This window comes from Hemicordylus capensis, chromosome 2 (assembly GCF_027244095.1).
Source record: "Hemicordylus capensis ecotype Gifberg chromosome 2, rHemCap1.1.pri, whole genome shotgun sequence".
Taxonomy (NCBI): domain Eukaryota; kingdom Metazoa; phylum Chordata; class Lepidosauria; order Squamata; family Cordylidae; genus Hemicordylus; species Hemicordylus capensis.
Window position 1 is genome coordinate 212,942,506 of NC_069658.1, and position 12,937 is coordinate 212,955,442.

Consider the following 12,937-nt stretch of genomic DNA (forward strand, 5'->3'; position numbering starts at 1 on the left):
AACAGAGTATGCTCTGCATACTCTGACACCCATCAGAGTACGCAGAGCAAAAAGGGCTCACTGTCTTAAGCCCACAGGTCAAACATCCCAAGCTCAGCAATGTCCCAGCCACGGAGGAGGAAGTGTTCCTTTCGTGCTGTGCTGGTGGCTCCGTGTGCCAAAAAATTTAAACACACAACCAAAAAAAGCGACAAGGCAAACCGTTGCGCCAATCAGTTCAGGCCAGGAGGAAGTCGCTGCTCCGAGCTATTTCTGGATCGCATCCAGAAGTGGGCACTCTGCCTTGCAGGGCATCGTGGAACTGAGCTCAGCCTCCCGCCTCCACCCCCCGCCCTGTTTTCAGATGTCTAGGCAGGCCATAACTTAATTCAACACTCTCTGTGATGAGGTAAGTTCTAAGTGTGCTCTTCTATGCATACAGTTAAAGTACATTTTGTTCCTCCCTGACGTTACAGACAATTACATCTCCACATGCACGCACCTACCTCTTTGGCGAAGATTCACCTGCACTTAAAGAGTTTCATTTCCATCACCCACACGACGGATACTGCTGCTGCTTTCAGCCCACCCATGCCTTGGCTCAAACCAACTTCGCTTCTGTGCAATTGTCTTGAGACGTTACAATTAAGGGCCAGGCAGCACACGGCCTGGCGCTGTTCCAAACAGCAGGTGGAAGGACATGTTGGACCCTGCCTCCAGTGTTGTGGTTGATTACAACTCCCATAATCCCCAGCCAAAGGCCACTGCCCCTGGGGATGCTGGGAGTTGTAGTGAACAACATCTGGGAATCCCTGTTAGAGAGAACAGTGACTGCCTCCCTCTATTTTGTTTGAAGTCAATCTCCCCACAGGGAGAAAACTAGCACATTAGGGAAGCTGAACCAGGAGGACTGCAACAACAATCCTAGATACATATCTAAACCAATAAACTGAGCTATCCCGCCCCCTTAAAAAAAAAAAAGGCAAGAAAGGAACAAGAGCCAGAAGGTGGCAGCCACAGAATGAAGAAGAAGAAAGATATAGGTATGCAGTAAAGTAAAATAATTCCAAGTGGGGTCCCACAATTGAAGGTTGAGGTTTAAGGGGATCAGGGATACGGGCGGCATTCTACCCAGAGCAGAGGCTCTTAATCTTGGGTCCCCAGATGATATTGGACTACAACTCCCATCATCCTTTGGCCACTGCTGCTGGGGATGATGGGACTTGCAGTCCAATGGCATCTGGAGACCCAAGGTTGAGAACCTGTGACCTAGAGGCAGACCCTCCCTCTCTGACAAAGAGATGGCTGTTGCTGCCAACAGCACGCCACTCACAGAGACCAAGAGTAGCTTGCCCACAGTGACACCATGGCTCCCTTCAGAAGTGGAATGGCATGGCTGTAGCTCAGCAGGTAGAGCGCACACCTTGCATGAAGGTGGTCCCAGGTCCAGTTCCTGACATCTCCAGAAAAGACCCTGTCTGAAAACCCTGGAGACCGCTGACCGTCGAGAGAGAAAACGCTGAGAGAAACTGACTGACGGCCCAACTCGGTGTAAGGCAGCTTCATATGAACCCAGGTGTCCAGGATTCACAGCCAACTCTCAAGCCACTGCATTGCTCCGGATCTTACAGGCCGCCTGTGCATTCCAACATGCCTCCCAAATCAACACACACAACACAAGATAATGAAGCAACCTTTCAGTTCTGGAATGGATCGTTATCAGGCCAAGACGGATGAACATGAGAAGCTGACCTGCTTCCAAGGCTAGAGGCTGAGGGGAGGAATCTGGACACCTCCAAGTGAAGTGGGGGAGAAAGATCAGAAGACTCCCTCTGATCCGCATGGCTGCCGCTACCCCAACATCAGCAAGGCGCTTTGGCCTAATTAACACTGAATGAGATGAACCGCCATGCCCACGTGTATGTAGCTATGGCAACTGCAACATTTCTGTGGACAACAGGCCGTCCTGAGGCACCTTAAAGGATAACCGATTTATCGTGGCAGCTGCATTCATGGCCTGGAGCCCACTTTGGCAGATGCCAAGCCCACCAAAGCTTCTGCAACAATGAATCACACAAGGCTCCCCCAATGGAATCTGCAACCAAGGAAGGTTCGTGGTGATCACTCCCCGATACGGACCCTGCATTGTTCTTATGGCGTGGCCCGTGTGCCAAAAGCTCTGGCCTCCAGCCACTCAGGGAAGATGTTTCCATGCCCTGGTGTTCACATGATTTGGAGTTCCTAGCGGCAGGTTCCAGGAGAGGGCGCTCACATCCCTTTCTCTGGCAAAGAACCTCAAGGCTTTAAAGTGGACCCGCCAGAGTGAGAATAATACCAGAGTGAGAATACCGGGAAGCATTTCTGACTGGAGCAGGACAACCCCCAGACAGTTCTCTCCTCCAGCCCCAGGCAGCCAAGCTGCAGTGTCCATCCCTGCAGGGTTAACTCTAGGCAGAGCTCACGCCAACGGCCTCTACAAATATGATGGAGCAAGAGGTGGAGAGAAGGCTCCACGAGGCCCTGGGAGTTGATCTCAGCTGAGCCAAAGACCCCCTAGCCTCATTCTCTCCTCTCAGATCTGAAACATGAGGAGAGCCATACTGGCCCTCCCAGCAATCGTTCTCCTTCAGGAGCATCTGGCAGCACAGGGGTTTCACTTCTTACGTTGACCATGATCCCTCAATAGGACGCGACGCAGTGCAACACCCATGATTTTGGAGTCGCCTGGTCACGATCTAGCGCTTGCATGCCCACTCCGTTGAGCGGGCAAATGTCTTTCAGGTGCCTGGTGTTCTGTTCTCTCTGTATTCCCTCAGTGATGCTGCAAACTCTCCCACGTTTTGCTGGACGTGCAAATATTACGCGTTTTCCATTTCCACACCGAAAACTTCCAATCAAAACAGTGGGCAGTAGCACCAGCAGCAATAATAATAATGCCTCAGAAGAACAATAATCACTGCAGTGGCCTACCAGATAAGGCTATTTGTAAGAACGACTGAGGTAATCCTGTGAATAAAGCCCTTTGAGCACTCAGGAAGAACATTATACAAACTCTTGTATGAGGAGGGGTCAGAGCTCGGAGATGGAGCCCCTGCTCTGCATGGCTGCAGGTGGTCCCCAGGCAAGGCTGGGAAAGCACTGTAGGCAACAACGACCCAGATGGTATAGGGCCAGAGGAGTCCAATAGAAAACATTGTGCTCCCTTTCTTGTTAGATCTGAAGTCTGGCGGGGGTCCAGGGAGGAGGTCGGAGACGACCCACCCAGTGCAATCGACACTGGGCCTGAAAGACTGGCTTCCAGTGTGGGGGCCTGGGGCGCACACCTTGACAAAGCTCCCAGATACCGGAACAGCACCGCAAGGGTCTTGGAGAAAGGGGAGGGCAAGGAGGGGAGCCTCACGAGAAGCGAAAAGACGGCAGGGAACCCATTCCCCCTTGAGTAAGGCCTCCTGATGAGCAAAGCAAGGGCAGTGGGGAAGTGGGCGGGACTGGAGAGCGGCCCATTAAAAAGGTGGAGGAAAGAGGGAGGCAAAGGAAGCAGCAGCAGCAGCAGCCCGGTGGCTCTCTCTGGTCAGGGAGAGACCCAGGAGCTCAAGAGGAGGCAGGAGCATAACCCTCATCCATGTGGATAAGCCCCAAGGCCCGTCCCCTTCCTCACCTTGCAAATGGCTCCAGGCTGCTCCCTAAATCAAGGGGGGGGGAGCCACACCCCTTCTTAAAGAGCAGTGGTCCCTTGTTCCTGAGGTCACCCCCACTCAAGTTTAAAGCAAACACCACGCCCACGCACATGCACATGCACACACGCACGCGCGCGCGCACACACACACACACACACACACACACACACACACTGTGGCAAGATGGACTCCCACTCCCACTGAAGAGATGCGCACACGGGAGCCCATCCCTCGGAGGCATCCTCAGTGCGGCATGGCCCCTCTCTGCCATCTGCCTCCCACTCCCTGCTCAGCAACACGGCAAAATGTCAGAAGACTCCCTTCTCCCTGCGAATGGTGAGACGCCTGCCCGCATCCACCCCCTCATTCAGAGCCGGCTCCACTCTTCACACTGACATTGTTTTTGCCAGGAGGGGAGGACCTGAAATAAGGGCTGAGTTTTGAATTCTCCACATTTGAAGTGGGGGGAGGACAGGATACGAAGGTATCACATACCCACAACACAAGACTGTACCAAAAAAAGTGGGTGGTGGTTCTGGCGGCCGGGGGGGGGGGGGGATGCAGGGGAAGAGAGAACCGGGAAAACAAACCAAGCGATCGACATCAAAGTGGGGGCGTGTGTGCTGGCAAACTGTAGTGCAGCAGAAGCAGTTCAGAGTCTCTGCCGTAACCAATAACCAAAAACGAATATATATATATATATGAGAGAGAGAGAGTACTCACATGACAGTAAACAGTACCAGTGGGGCGGGATGGTGGAGAAAAAAGGAAGAGAGACTATTGCTAATAATGCAAAAAGCTTGGGGTGAGGGGATTGGTTCGCCTCCACAGAAGTGAATCAGGATCGAGAGCCAAGCATCTAGTTGCCAAGAAGGGAATAAATAAATACGATAGATAGATAGATAGATAGATAGATAGGGGCAGTGGCAGGTGCGGGGAGATGGTACAATATGAATGTTCACCCCATTTTAATATGCAACTACACAGAAAGGGGAAGGTTTGAGGAAGCAGCAGCAAAATGGAGACTTATGTGTCAAAGATCAGCTGGGTTTGGGAGGGCAATCTGGGGCACATTGCTCCTTCAGTGTGCACGGCGGGAGGACACGGGAAACAGCCCGGACACCGATTCTACAGGTGCCCTACAGCAGAGCCCTGGGAGACTCCGAGGCAGAGCAGATTTTGAGAGGCAGTTGTTGTTGTTGGCGGAGGGGGGGGGGGAGATACACAACCCTTTTTTCAACTTCTGGCTTTTAGTGGCCAGTAAAGGTGAGGATGCTGCACATGTCCTCCGATTCTGACATGGACAGATCTTTATGCAGGACAACTGAAGCCATGCATCTGGAAATTCTACCACCTTTCCACTTCTTGGCAGAAGTGCTGGAGACAGTTTACACAACTGAAAAACAAAAACATTAAACCAACAGTAACAGCCACTGCCAGAGCAGCAAACACAACAGCTAACCTGGAACCAAATCAAAAGCATTGGGTGGCAGGCAAACCAAACCCTTTCTGAAAAGGTCTTGAGTCAGCAGCGGAATGCTAGAAAAGTAGGGGGCAACAGATCTCCCAGAGCGGGGCAGTGGGGGGCGGGAAGGGTGTCACCTATGGGCATCAGAAGGGAAGAGGCTCCCTCTGACATATCCCTGCCAACTGGACCTCAGATTGGCCTGCACAAAAGGGAAGGATCAACATGATCCTAAACCACTGAGGACTGGTGCCTTGGTTAGTGCCTTTAAACAACAGAAACAGTACAGCTGATGCCACCATGCAGTCAAATGCTCCCAGGAATACCTCTGGGTTTCCCCACACATTCTGTGCCCACAAGGACAAGACATCGCTGGTCACATCATCCCAGCACGCCCACATTCTGTTTATGTGCAGCGGGAGCTAGTGTGGCGGAGCGGCTTAGGGAGCGAGCAACGATCGGGGAGTCCCTGGTTCCAATTCTAGCTTGGCCACTAAATCCTTCTGCGGCTGGAGGCAAGCCGCACTGTCTCAGCCTCAACAGCTCTGTCTGCCACATGGAGAACACTGCTGACCTACCATCTTACAGCAGCGAGGGCTGGAAGACCGTTTGGATTTTGGAGCACCCTGGAGAAGTCATCTTACCAACGGTCTGATTTTAAGCCAGTTCCTTTTTCTGTCAAAAAAAAGGGGGGGGGATATCCAGATGGATAGTTTTGGTGCTTAGCTGTTTGTTCAGCAGAAGGGTCCGTGGCTTCAGGATGGACAACACTAACATTCCTTGATACCAAGCCACCAATGTGCATGGTCCTTCACCCAGTCTGAAAAGGCAGTTCCCTGTCCTGAGCGGTTTGCCATCTATAATTCCACACAAGAGAACCAGCTCTCCTATTAAGCATCTTTTTGGCTGATCTCTTGGAACAGCTACTGATTTGTCATCGGTGACCAGCTAAGAGCCCTGCCCTCAGTTGCTTCAAACAGGCATGCCTAAAGGGGAGGCAAGCTGCATGCACCATGTGTTAAGTTTTTATGTGCCCCAAGACATATGAATCAACTGCAAGAGGTGATCCCCCTAATCACAAGGCTCAAAGAGCATGCCTAGATCTCTAAACAACAATAGTAAATGAAGCCCACCCAGCAATGGGTGGGCTCTGGACCACAAGGGGACTACCTGAGCTCTCCAGTTGCCAATGTAGATATGAGAGGAGCCACCAGCTGGTCTGGCCATATACTCAACAGCAGCCCCTTGATTAAAGCATCCACACACCATCTTTCGGTTTCCCAAAACTTCCAGGGCAGTGGACATCATAAAACCACTATCAAATGCAGAAATAAGACGCAGGATAATGCAACAGAAACACTGAAAGCGGAAGACAGCAATAAAAGCAGTAGATTCCATAGAAGTCATCAGTTAACACCATATGGTCACTTGCCCAGATCCAGAAAGACTTCGGGTATGGTGCCGGGCAAGCTTCCCCAGGAAGGACTTTCTACAGGTGGAGAGCCACAATCAAGGCGGTCCTCCTGTTGGTTCCTCAAAATCTAACTTCAAACCGTAAAGGGGGCTTATAGAAAAGCCTCTACAGAAAACAGCCTCATCGGAAGATAGCGGTTCCTGGAAGCCAGTCTCCCACACCTTCTCCTCAGACTGCATCTCTAGCAAAACTGATTTCTGATGAGGACATTCCAGTCCTGGAGAACTGTCTCAAAAGGGTGCTTCCTAAACAGAGTCTCTGTTCCAGAATGACAGCAAACACAACATGAAGCAGCAGCAGGGTGGATAATGCCACTTCAACAACCAATATTTTTGGAAGGGCCATTTTTGGAAGGGTGGTATAGAAATTGAATTATTATTATTTCTTGTTTACACAGTCAGACAGGTGTTATTGACTGGTTTGTTTTATCCAGACATCGAGTCATATTATTATATATTAATAATAATAATAATATACTCCACACCAGGTTAGCAAACAGCTGGGCCCTGCCACAAGCACACCTTAACTTCTGCCAAGCATGCAATGATCAAAAATAAAGTAAAATGTAATCTTTGTTTCTTATCTGGCTTATCACAGAACCTTTAAAAAAAGAAGAAGCAAATATTGACACTTTCCTGACAGCAAAGAACTTGAGAGGAAGCTTTTCCCCAAACCCCACCCCATCTGCAAATTCAACAGTATTCTCGGATGTTCCTGGTGTCCTACCGGACCCAGGTGCCACATTCTGTAAGCAGTGAAGATATACTCACAAGCGAGCCAGACAGGGGAAGGAATCGCAGTAAAAAATCACGACTCCAATGAAGCCCAAAGGAGGAAATCCATGTTTTGAAGGGCTATGTGTGTGCACATACAGAATGGTGGCCTATTAAGGACTGAGCCAGAAGCATAGCCACTTCCATAATCACACTGTAATCTGTAGCAACATGTTTGGGCCAAAACCACAAGAGACGAGGAGGAGGGGCGCTCTCATACCCAGGGGGCCAATTAGGGTGCCACAAGGCAATTTATTTGTGTGCACTTATAACAGCAGCCACAATCCCCCCACCCCACCCAAACTTATCCCATGTACAGGAGTGATCGCCAAGGCGTTGCTCAGGGTCAGGAGACCCGCATCAAACAACAGCCTTGCAGATGCAAAAAGATTTTACTCGGCTCTATCAGCAATGCAGCCGAGAAGATGATAAAGTCAGGCACAAAGACAACCTTTCTGCATCTTGCAGGGAACTTTCGCTAGCAGGGCAGACAGGCTCAACAGTGGTCCTCCTGCATTCTCCCTCTGAACCGCCACCCTTCCCGTGTGGTGGTGTCCGTAACAAAAGCAGCGGCATGCAGAGCGTGCCTGGACTGCAGAACTTGCCCGGTGTTTAAAAGGAGCTATCAAATGGCTATTAGATCACATCAGGTGATGAACACAGCCCCAAGTGAAATCACAAGCGCCCTAATCAATAGTGGAGATGAGATGCAGCAATGCAACCACCATCCTCCTCCTCCTGCCCCAACATCCGTGCCTCAAACCTCTGTGCCTTAATCAGAAGGCACTATTAGCAGAATTGCCCTTTAGGGAAAATTGCCCTGTTGGCTCTACCTGCTCAATCCCACGGTCTACAAAACCCATGATCCCAGGGCTGATAGGGGAAATCCAGGAGTTCTGTTCCTTGCCCAGTACGTAGAAGGGTGCCCTGGCCTCACTGCAAATCTCAGTCTGTGGGAAGGAGCTGAAGAGAGATTCCCACTAACGATGGGGCAGATCTCCGTGTGGATCCATATCAACCGCTCACCCTCCAATAAGAGATGTGCTTCGCCCCCCATGAAGGGGATCAGCTGATTCCTCCACAACAGCAGAGATACTGGTGGCCCCTTTTGAAGGCAAAGGGCTGTAACCTGCTCAGGTGACATTAAACAAAAGCAAAGGGGTGTCAATTTCCACCCACAGCCAGGCAGTGCTGACACTCACAGGCAACACACACTGTGTTTATGGAAATGGGGTGGGGATGCTAAGGGAACAAATGGGATTGCACTTCTCTCCCACCCCTTCTGAGAAGATACTGGGGGAGCAGGAAGAGGTTACTCAGTTTGCTCACAACTTTACCACAGTGCAGCAGATCCACCCCCACTCTTCAAAACAACATGCTTTTCCTCAACAAAAAATCACACACCCCTACACAACACATGGAGAATCTGCTTACCCCCTCCCCTACAAAGAAGGGGGGCTATTAACCATACGCTGTACAAACAAAGATGTCAATCATGAAGACTACTCACTGCAAAGCGCCAAGCTATAGGCACAATAATATTTCTTCGTAACAACAGCAGTTCACCAACAAACCTCAAACCCCTCTGCTTCAATGGATCTTTCTCCTACAATCTGACCCACCCAAAAGCTGCGTGTCTGAACTCTTTCCAACACTGTGGAGCATGTCACTCTGAATGCCCCTTTGTGGTTCCACACTCCCAGAAAGGCTTGCCTGTGGGGGTGAGTAGTCAACACACTGCCTTCCAAATTCCCTCCATCCTGAGTCCGGCAAGTGTTCTTATGCTCATAAATGACCCCCTCAATAAAAATCGAAGGGCATTCATTGTTCCCCACCCACTGAAGTCCAGGCTCCCCTCCCTCGCCGAAAGAGTTGTGACCATGTCCCATCATTACAGAAGAAAGAGGATGCCTGCCGTCAACAGATCAGATCCAGGCAATAATTCAATGCCAATCCCTACTCACTCGTATGCATTATGATAATTGGTCATGAGAATATGCACACTACAGAAGACATACTCAGCACCACCCCATCCCATCTGTACACCCATTCGCTGGATCCTTGCAATCTCCCTCCCCACAGACAGATGTAAACAGGGGCCAAAATGACACATCCCAGCTGGGATTTCCTTTTAAAAATATTTTGATTGGGCAGTTGTTGGTTTTTAGATTTGTAAATAGACACATTTTGAAATGTCCCATCTCTCTCTCACACACACACACCAAAAGAGAGAGTGCAGAATCCAGCCCTTCCAATTTGCAAACATGCAGAAGTGAGGACTCATTACTTCCTCCTGACAATGCATGGAAATTAGGGAATGTTAATTGCCCCCTCTCTCACAACTCACTTCCCCCACACACAAACAAGGGAGAATTTATCACCATCTGAGATACAGGGAGGGTTTAAGCGTTCTCTCTCTAACAATTCAACACAGACGTAAAGTAGTGCCCCTTTTCCTGCCCATACCTCACATTCCTGCCCCAAAATTGACTGATTTATTTTCCATCAAAGAAACAGGTGTATCGGTGGGGGTCATGAGCCACCCATCCTTCACAATCCCCCCACTCACTCACAGGGAAAACATTAATTTTCCCCCATACATGGGAGGGGTGTGTGTTTACCCGCCTTCAGCACTTCAACACACACATATATGGGGGAGATTGATTAATAGCCCCTCACCTCTCTCACAATTGCCACTGTCACATCCAGATAAAGAGGAGAGGAAACATTAACTTCCCCACTCCCCCCACAGTCCCTCAAAATACACCCAACTGGAAGGTAGGGGTTATTAAGTACCCACACGCAGAGAACAATGAGAGAGTTTCATTAAATCTCTTCCCGATACATATAAGATTAATTAATTTCCACTGCCAAAGCCATAAATCGGGGAAGGGGGATCATTAAAGCTCGCCTTTCATTCATATATATATATATATATATATATAAAAATAAAAAACGGAGGAAAAACTAATCATCTTCTCCTAACATAAACATCAAGAAAAATCAATGCATGCCCCTTTCCTCAATTCCTTCCTTCCACTTTCCTAGGAGTGTCCATGCCAATATCTCCCCTTCCCCATTTATGTACAGTTCTCTCCACAACCTTCCCTCAGCTGCCCATATCCCATAAACTAGTGCTCCCCAATTCCCCCCTCCTTTTCTGAACAGAGGTATCTATCCCTCATTTTTTCTATCTATTCCTCCATCCTCCCAAATAATTAAGCTCCCACAAACTGGGGAGGGGGTCAATCACAGTCAGTCCATCTCTCACTTCTACCCTCCTTTCCCCCCTGGGATGTTGGGGGAGGGGGGAGGGTGTCAGTCAGTCCCTCCACCCCCTTCCCTTACTTATTCCCTGCTATTCAGCCCCCTAAATAATTTGGGGGGGCCTGTATTCCCTCACCCCCCAACCATTTCCCATGGATGGTGGGGATCAGTACCCACCCCTCTATCCCCTTCCTTTTATTTATTCCCAAGCCCCCCCTTCCCACAATTCAGGTCAGGGAGTGGGTGAGGGGCTGCGTTCAATATGCCCTCCCCATTCATTTCCTCCATTGTTGGGGGGGTCAGGGGGTGCCCATGAGATACAAAGCACCCTCCCCTTATTTGCTCCCCCTGACCCAGCCTCCCACAGAATTATGGGCTGGGAGGGCTGTGCCCCCCTCCCCATTTCTCCTCAGGTGAGGCTGGTATGGGTGGAGGGGCGTCAGCCTGCCCTCCTCCCCTTCTTTAGCCCTCATGACTCAACCCCACGATCTGAGGGTGGGGGGTCGCGGCCGCCCTGACTTCAGTGCCCCCTCCTCTATTTTACCCCTGTCAGCCCCTCCCCTGGGGTATTTCTCCTTCATCCCCCCGACTGCGGCCCCCCTACAGGCCCCGCCAGCCCCCCCCTTTTTCCTGTCAGGAGACACCCCCCATCCCCTCACCCGGTGGGCGCGCGTGAGGCTGAGGTCCTTCATGACCTCCTCGAAGGCCGCCGTCTCCTCGGCCTGCTTCTGGTTGTGCAGCGCGATCTTCTCGCTGAATTTCCGCGGGTTGTTCGACGAGGCCGCCATCTTCGCCCGTCCGCATCGCCCCCCCGCCGCGCCGCCGCCACCGACGACGACGAGGACCCCCTCCTCCTCCCACCGGGCTCAGCCGACGCCACTGCGCATGCGCCGCGGGCGGGGCCTGGAGCCGAGAGCGGCCGCCGCGCCTGCGCGGCCGTGGAGGTGGAGGAGGCGGCGGCGGAGGCGGCCGCCGCGGCCGCCACTGCGCAGGCGTGCGGACGGGTAGGCTTAGCGGAGCGAAGGCGACAGGAGAGAAAGGGAGGAAGAGGCGGCCGCTCCAGCGCATGCTCCGGGGAGGAGCAGGATGGCGACTGCGCAAGCGCAGAGACGGGCAGAGTATTGGAAAGGAGGCGATGCTAGGGCGCCTGCTTGGAGGACGAGGAGGCGGTGGAAGGCGATTGCGCAGGCGTGAGAACAGGCAGACTACGGAGGAGGCGAGGGGGAGAGAGGGCGGCAATGCGCGTGCTCATAGTAGGAGGCGATAGATGGCGACTGCGCAGGCGTGAGAACGGGGCGACTAGTGGAGAACAGGCGACATGGCAGGGGGCATGCACAGGTGGATGGCGAGTGCGCACGCGTGAGAACTGGCAGGCGAAGGGGAGGGGGCACGCTACACAAGCGGTACTCCAGTGCGCAAGCGCAGCCTACTCTAGGCAGCCTCGGAGCTAGCCTGCAGGTCTCAGACCCCCGCATAGGCAGCTTTCGACTACGGCTTTTCACTCCCGCGCATGCGTGGCAGTCTTCCTCCGCGACCACACTGAGAGACCGTACGAGCGGCGCTTGCGCCGCGCTTTTCCAAAGGATTTTCCTCTCGTTTCACTCCTCAGTTTTTTAAAAGCCATTCAATTAATCATACACCTTCCCCTTGTTGCTCTCCACAATTAGAGGGAGAGAGCAAAATATAATAGCCATGACAGCTAAAGATGGAGACTCCATGTCCAAGAGCAGTCTGCCTCTGAATAACCAGCTAATTAGGGCAATGAATGTGCGAGCGAGGGCGGTGGTCAGGAGCCAGCCAAGCTCCAGAGTCCCCTCCCCCTCTATTTATTAAAACAAAGTCAACCATAATTTGCTTTGTTGTTTTCTAGAAAGCCTCCCCTCTTTCAGCGTTTGGCAACAATCTGGGCAACCTCCAACCAGATGGTAGTTTGTTTTTCGCTGGGAGCCATCTGCCGGCCCAATTGGCGTGCGGCGGCGGAGGAGGAGGAGGTGGCGCGGCAACCCTGCGTTCTCCAAGCGCTCGCACTCTTGAGAACTCTCTGCCCCTAAATAGGGTCTGTTTATATTACCCTAATTGCTCCTGCTAGGACTTGCCACCATCCAGACCAGGGGTGGCCGACCCAAGGCTTTCCAGCTGTTGTTGGATGACAACAACGCCCATCACAGCTGGGGATGATGGATGTTGTAGTCCTGCTGGAGAGCCTCAGGAGGGCCACTCCTGATCTGGGATGGTCACCCCAACCAAATGCAGGGTTATCCTTATTTCCCCTTATTCCTGGAGAAACTGCCCAGAAAGCAGA

General features: G+C 51.7%; 1 protein-coding gene across 1 annotated transcript in view; it reads right to left on the minus strand.

Annotated features, from left to right (window-relative positions):
* The window catches only part of CRTC1 (CREB regulated transcription coactivator 1), a 42,661-nt gene extending 31,110 nt beyond the window's left edge, over positions 1-11,551 (minus strand). Inside the window, exon 1 of the mRNA XM_053288448.1 lies at positions 11,295-11,551. Coding sequence (XP_053144423.1) covers positions 11,295-11,423 — 129 coding nt within the window. The 5' untranslated portion in view covers positions 11,424-11,551. The remainder of the gene's footprint in view (positions 1-11,294) is intronic.
* Positions 11,552-12,937: the final 1,386 nt, after the last annotated feature.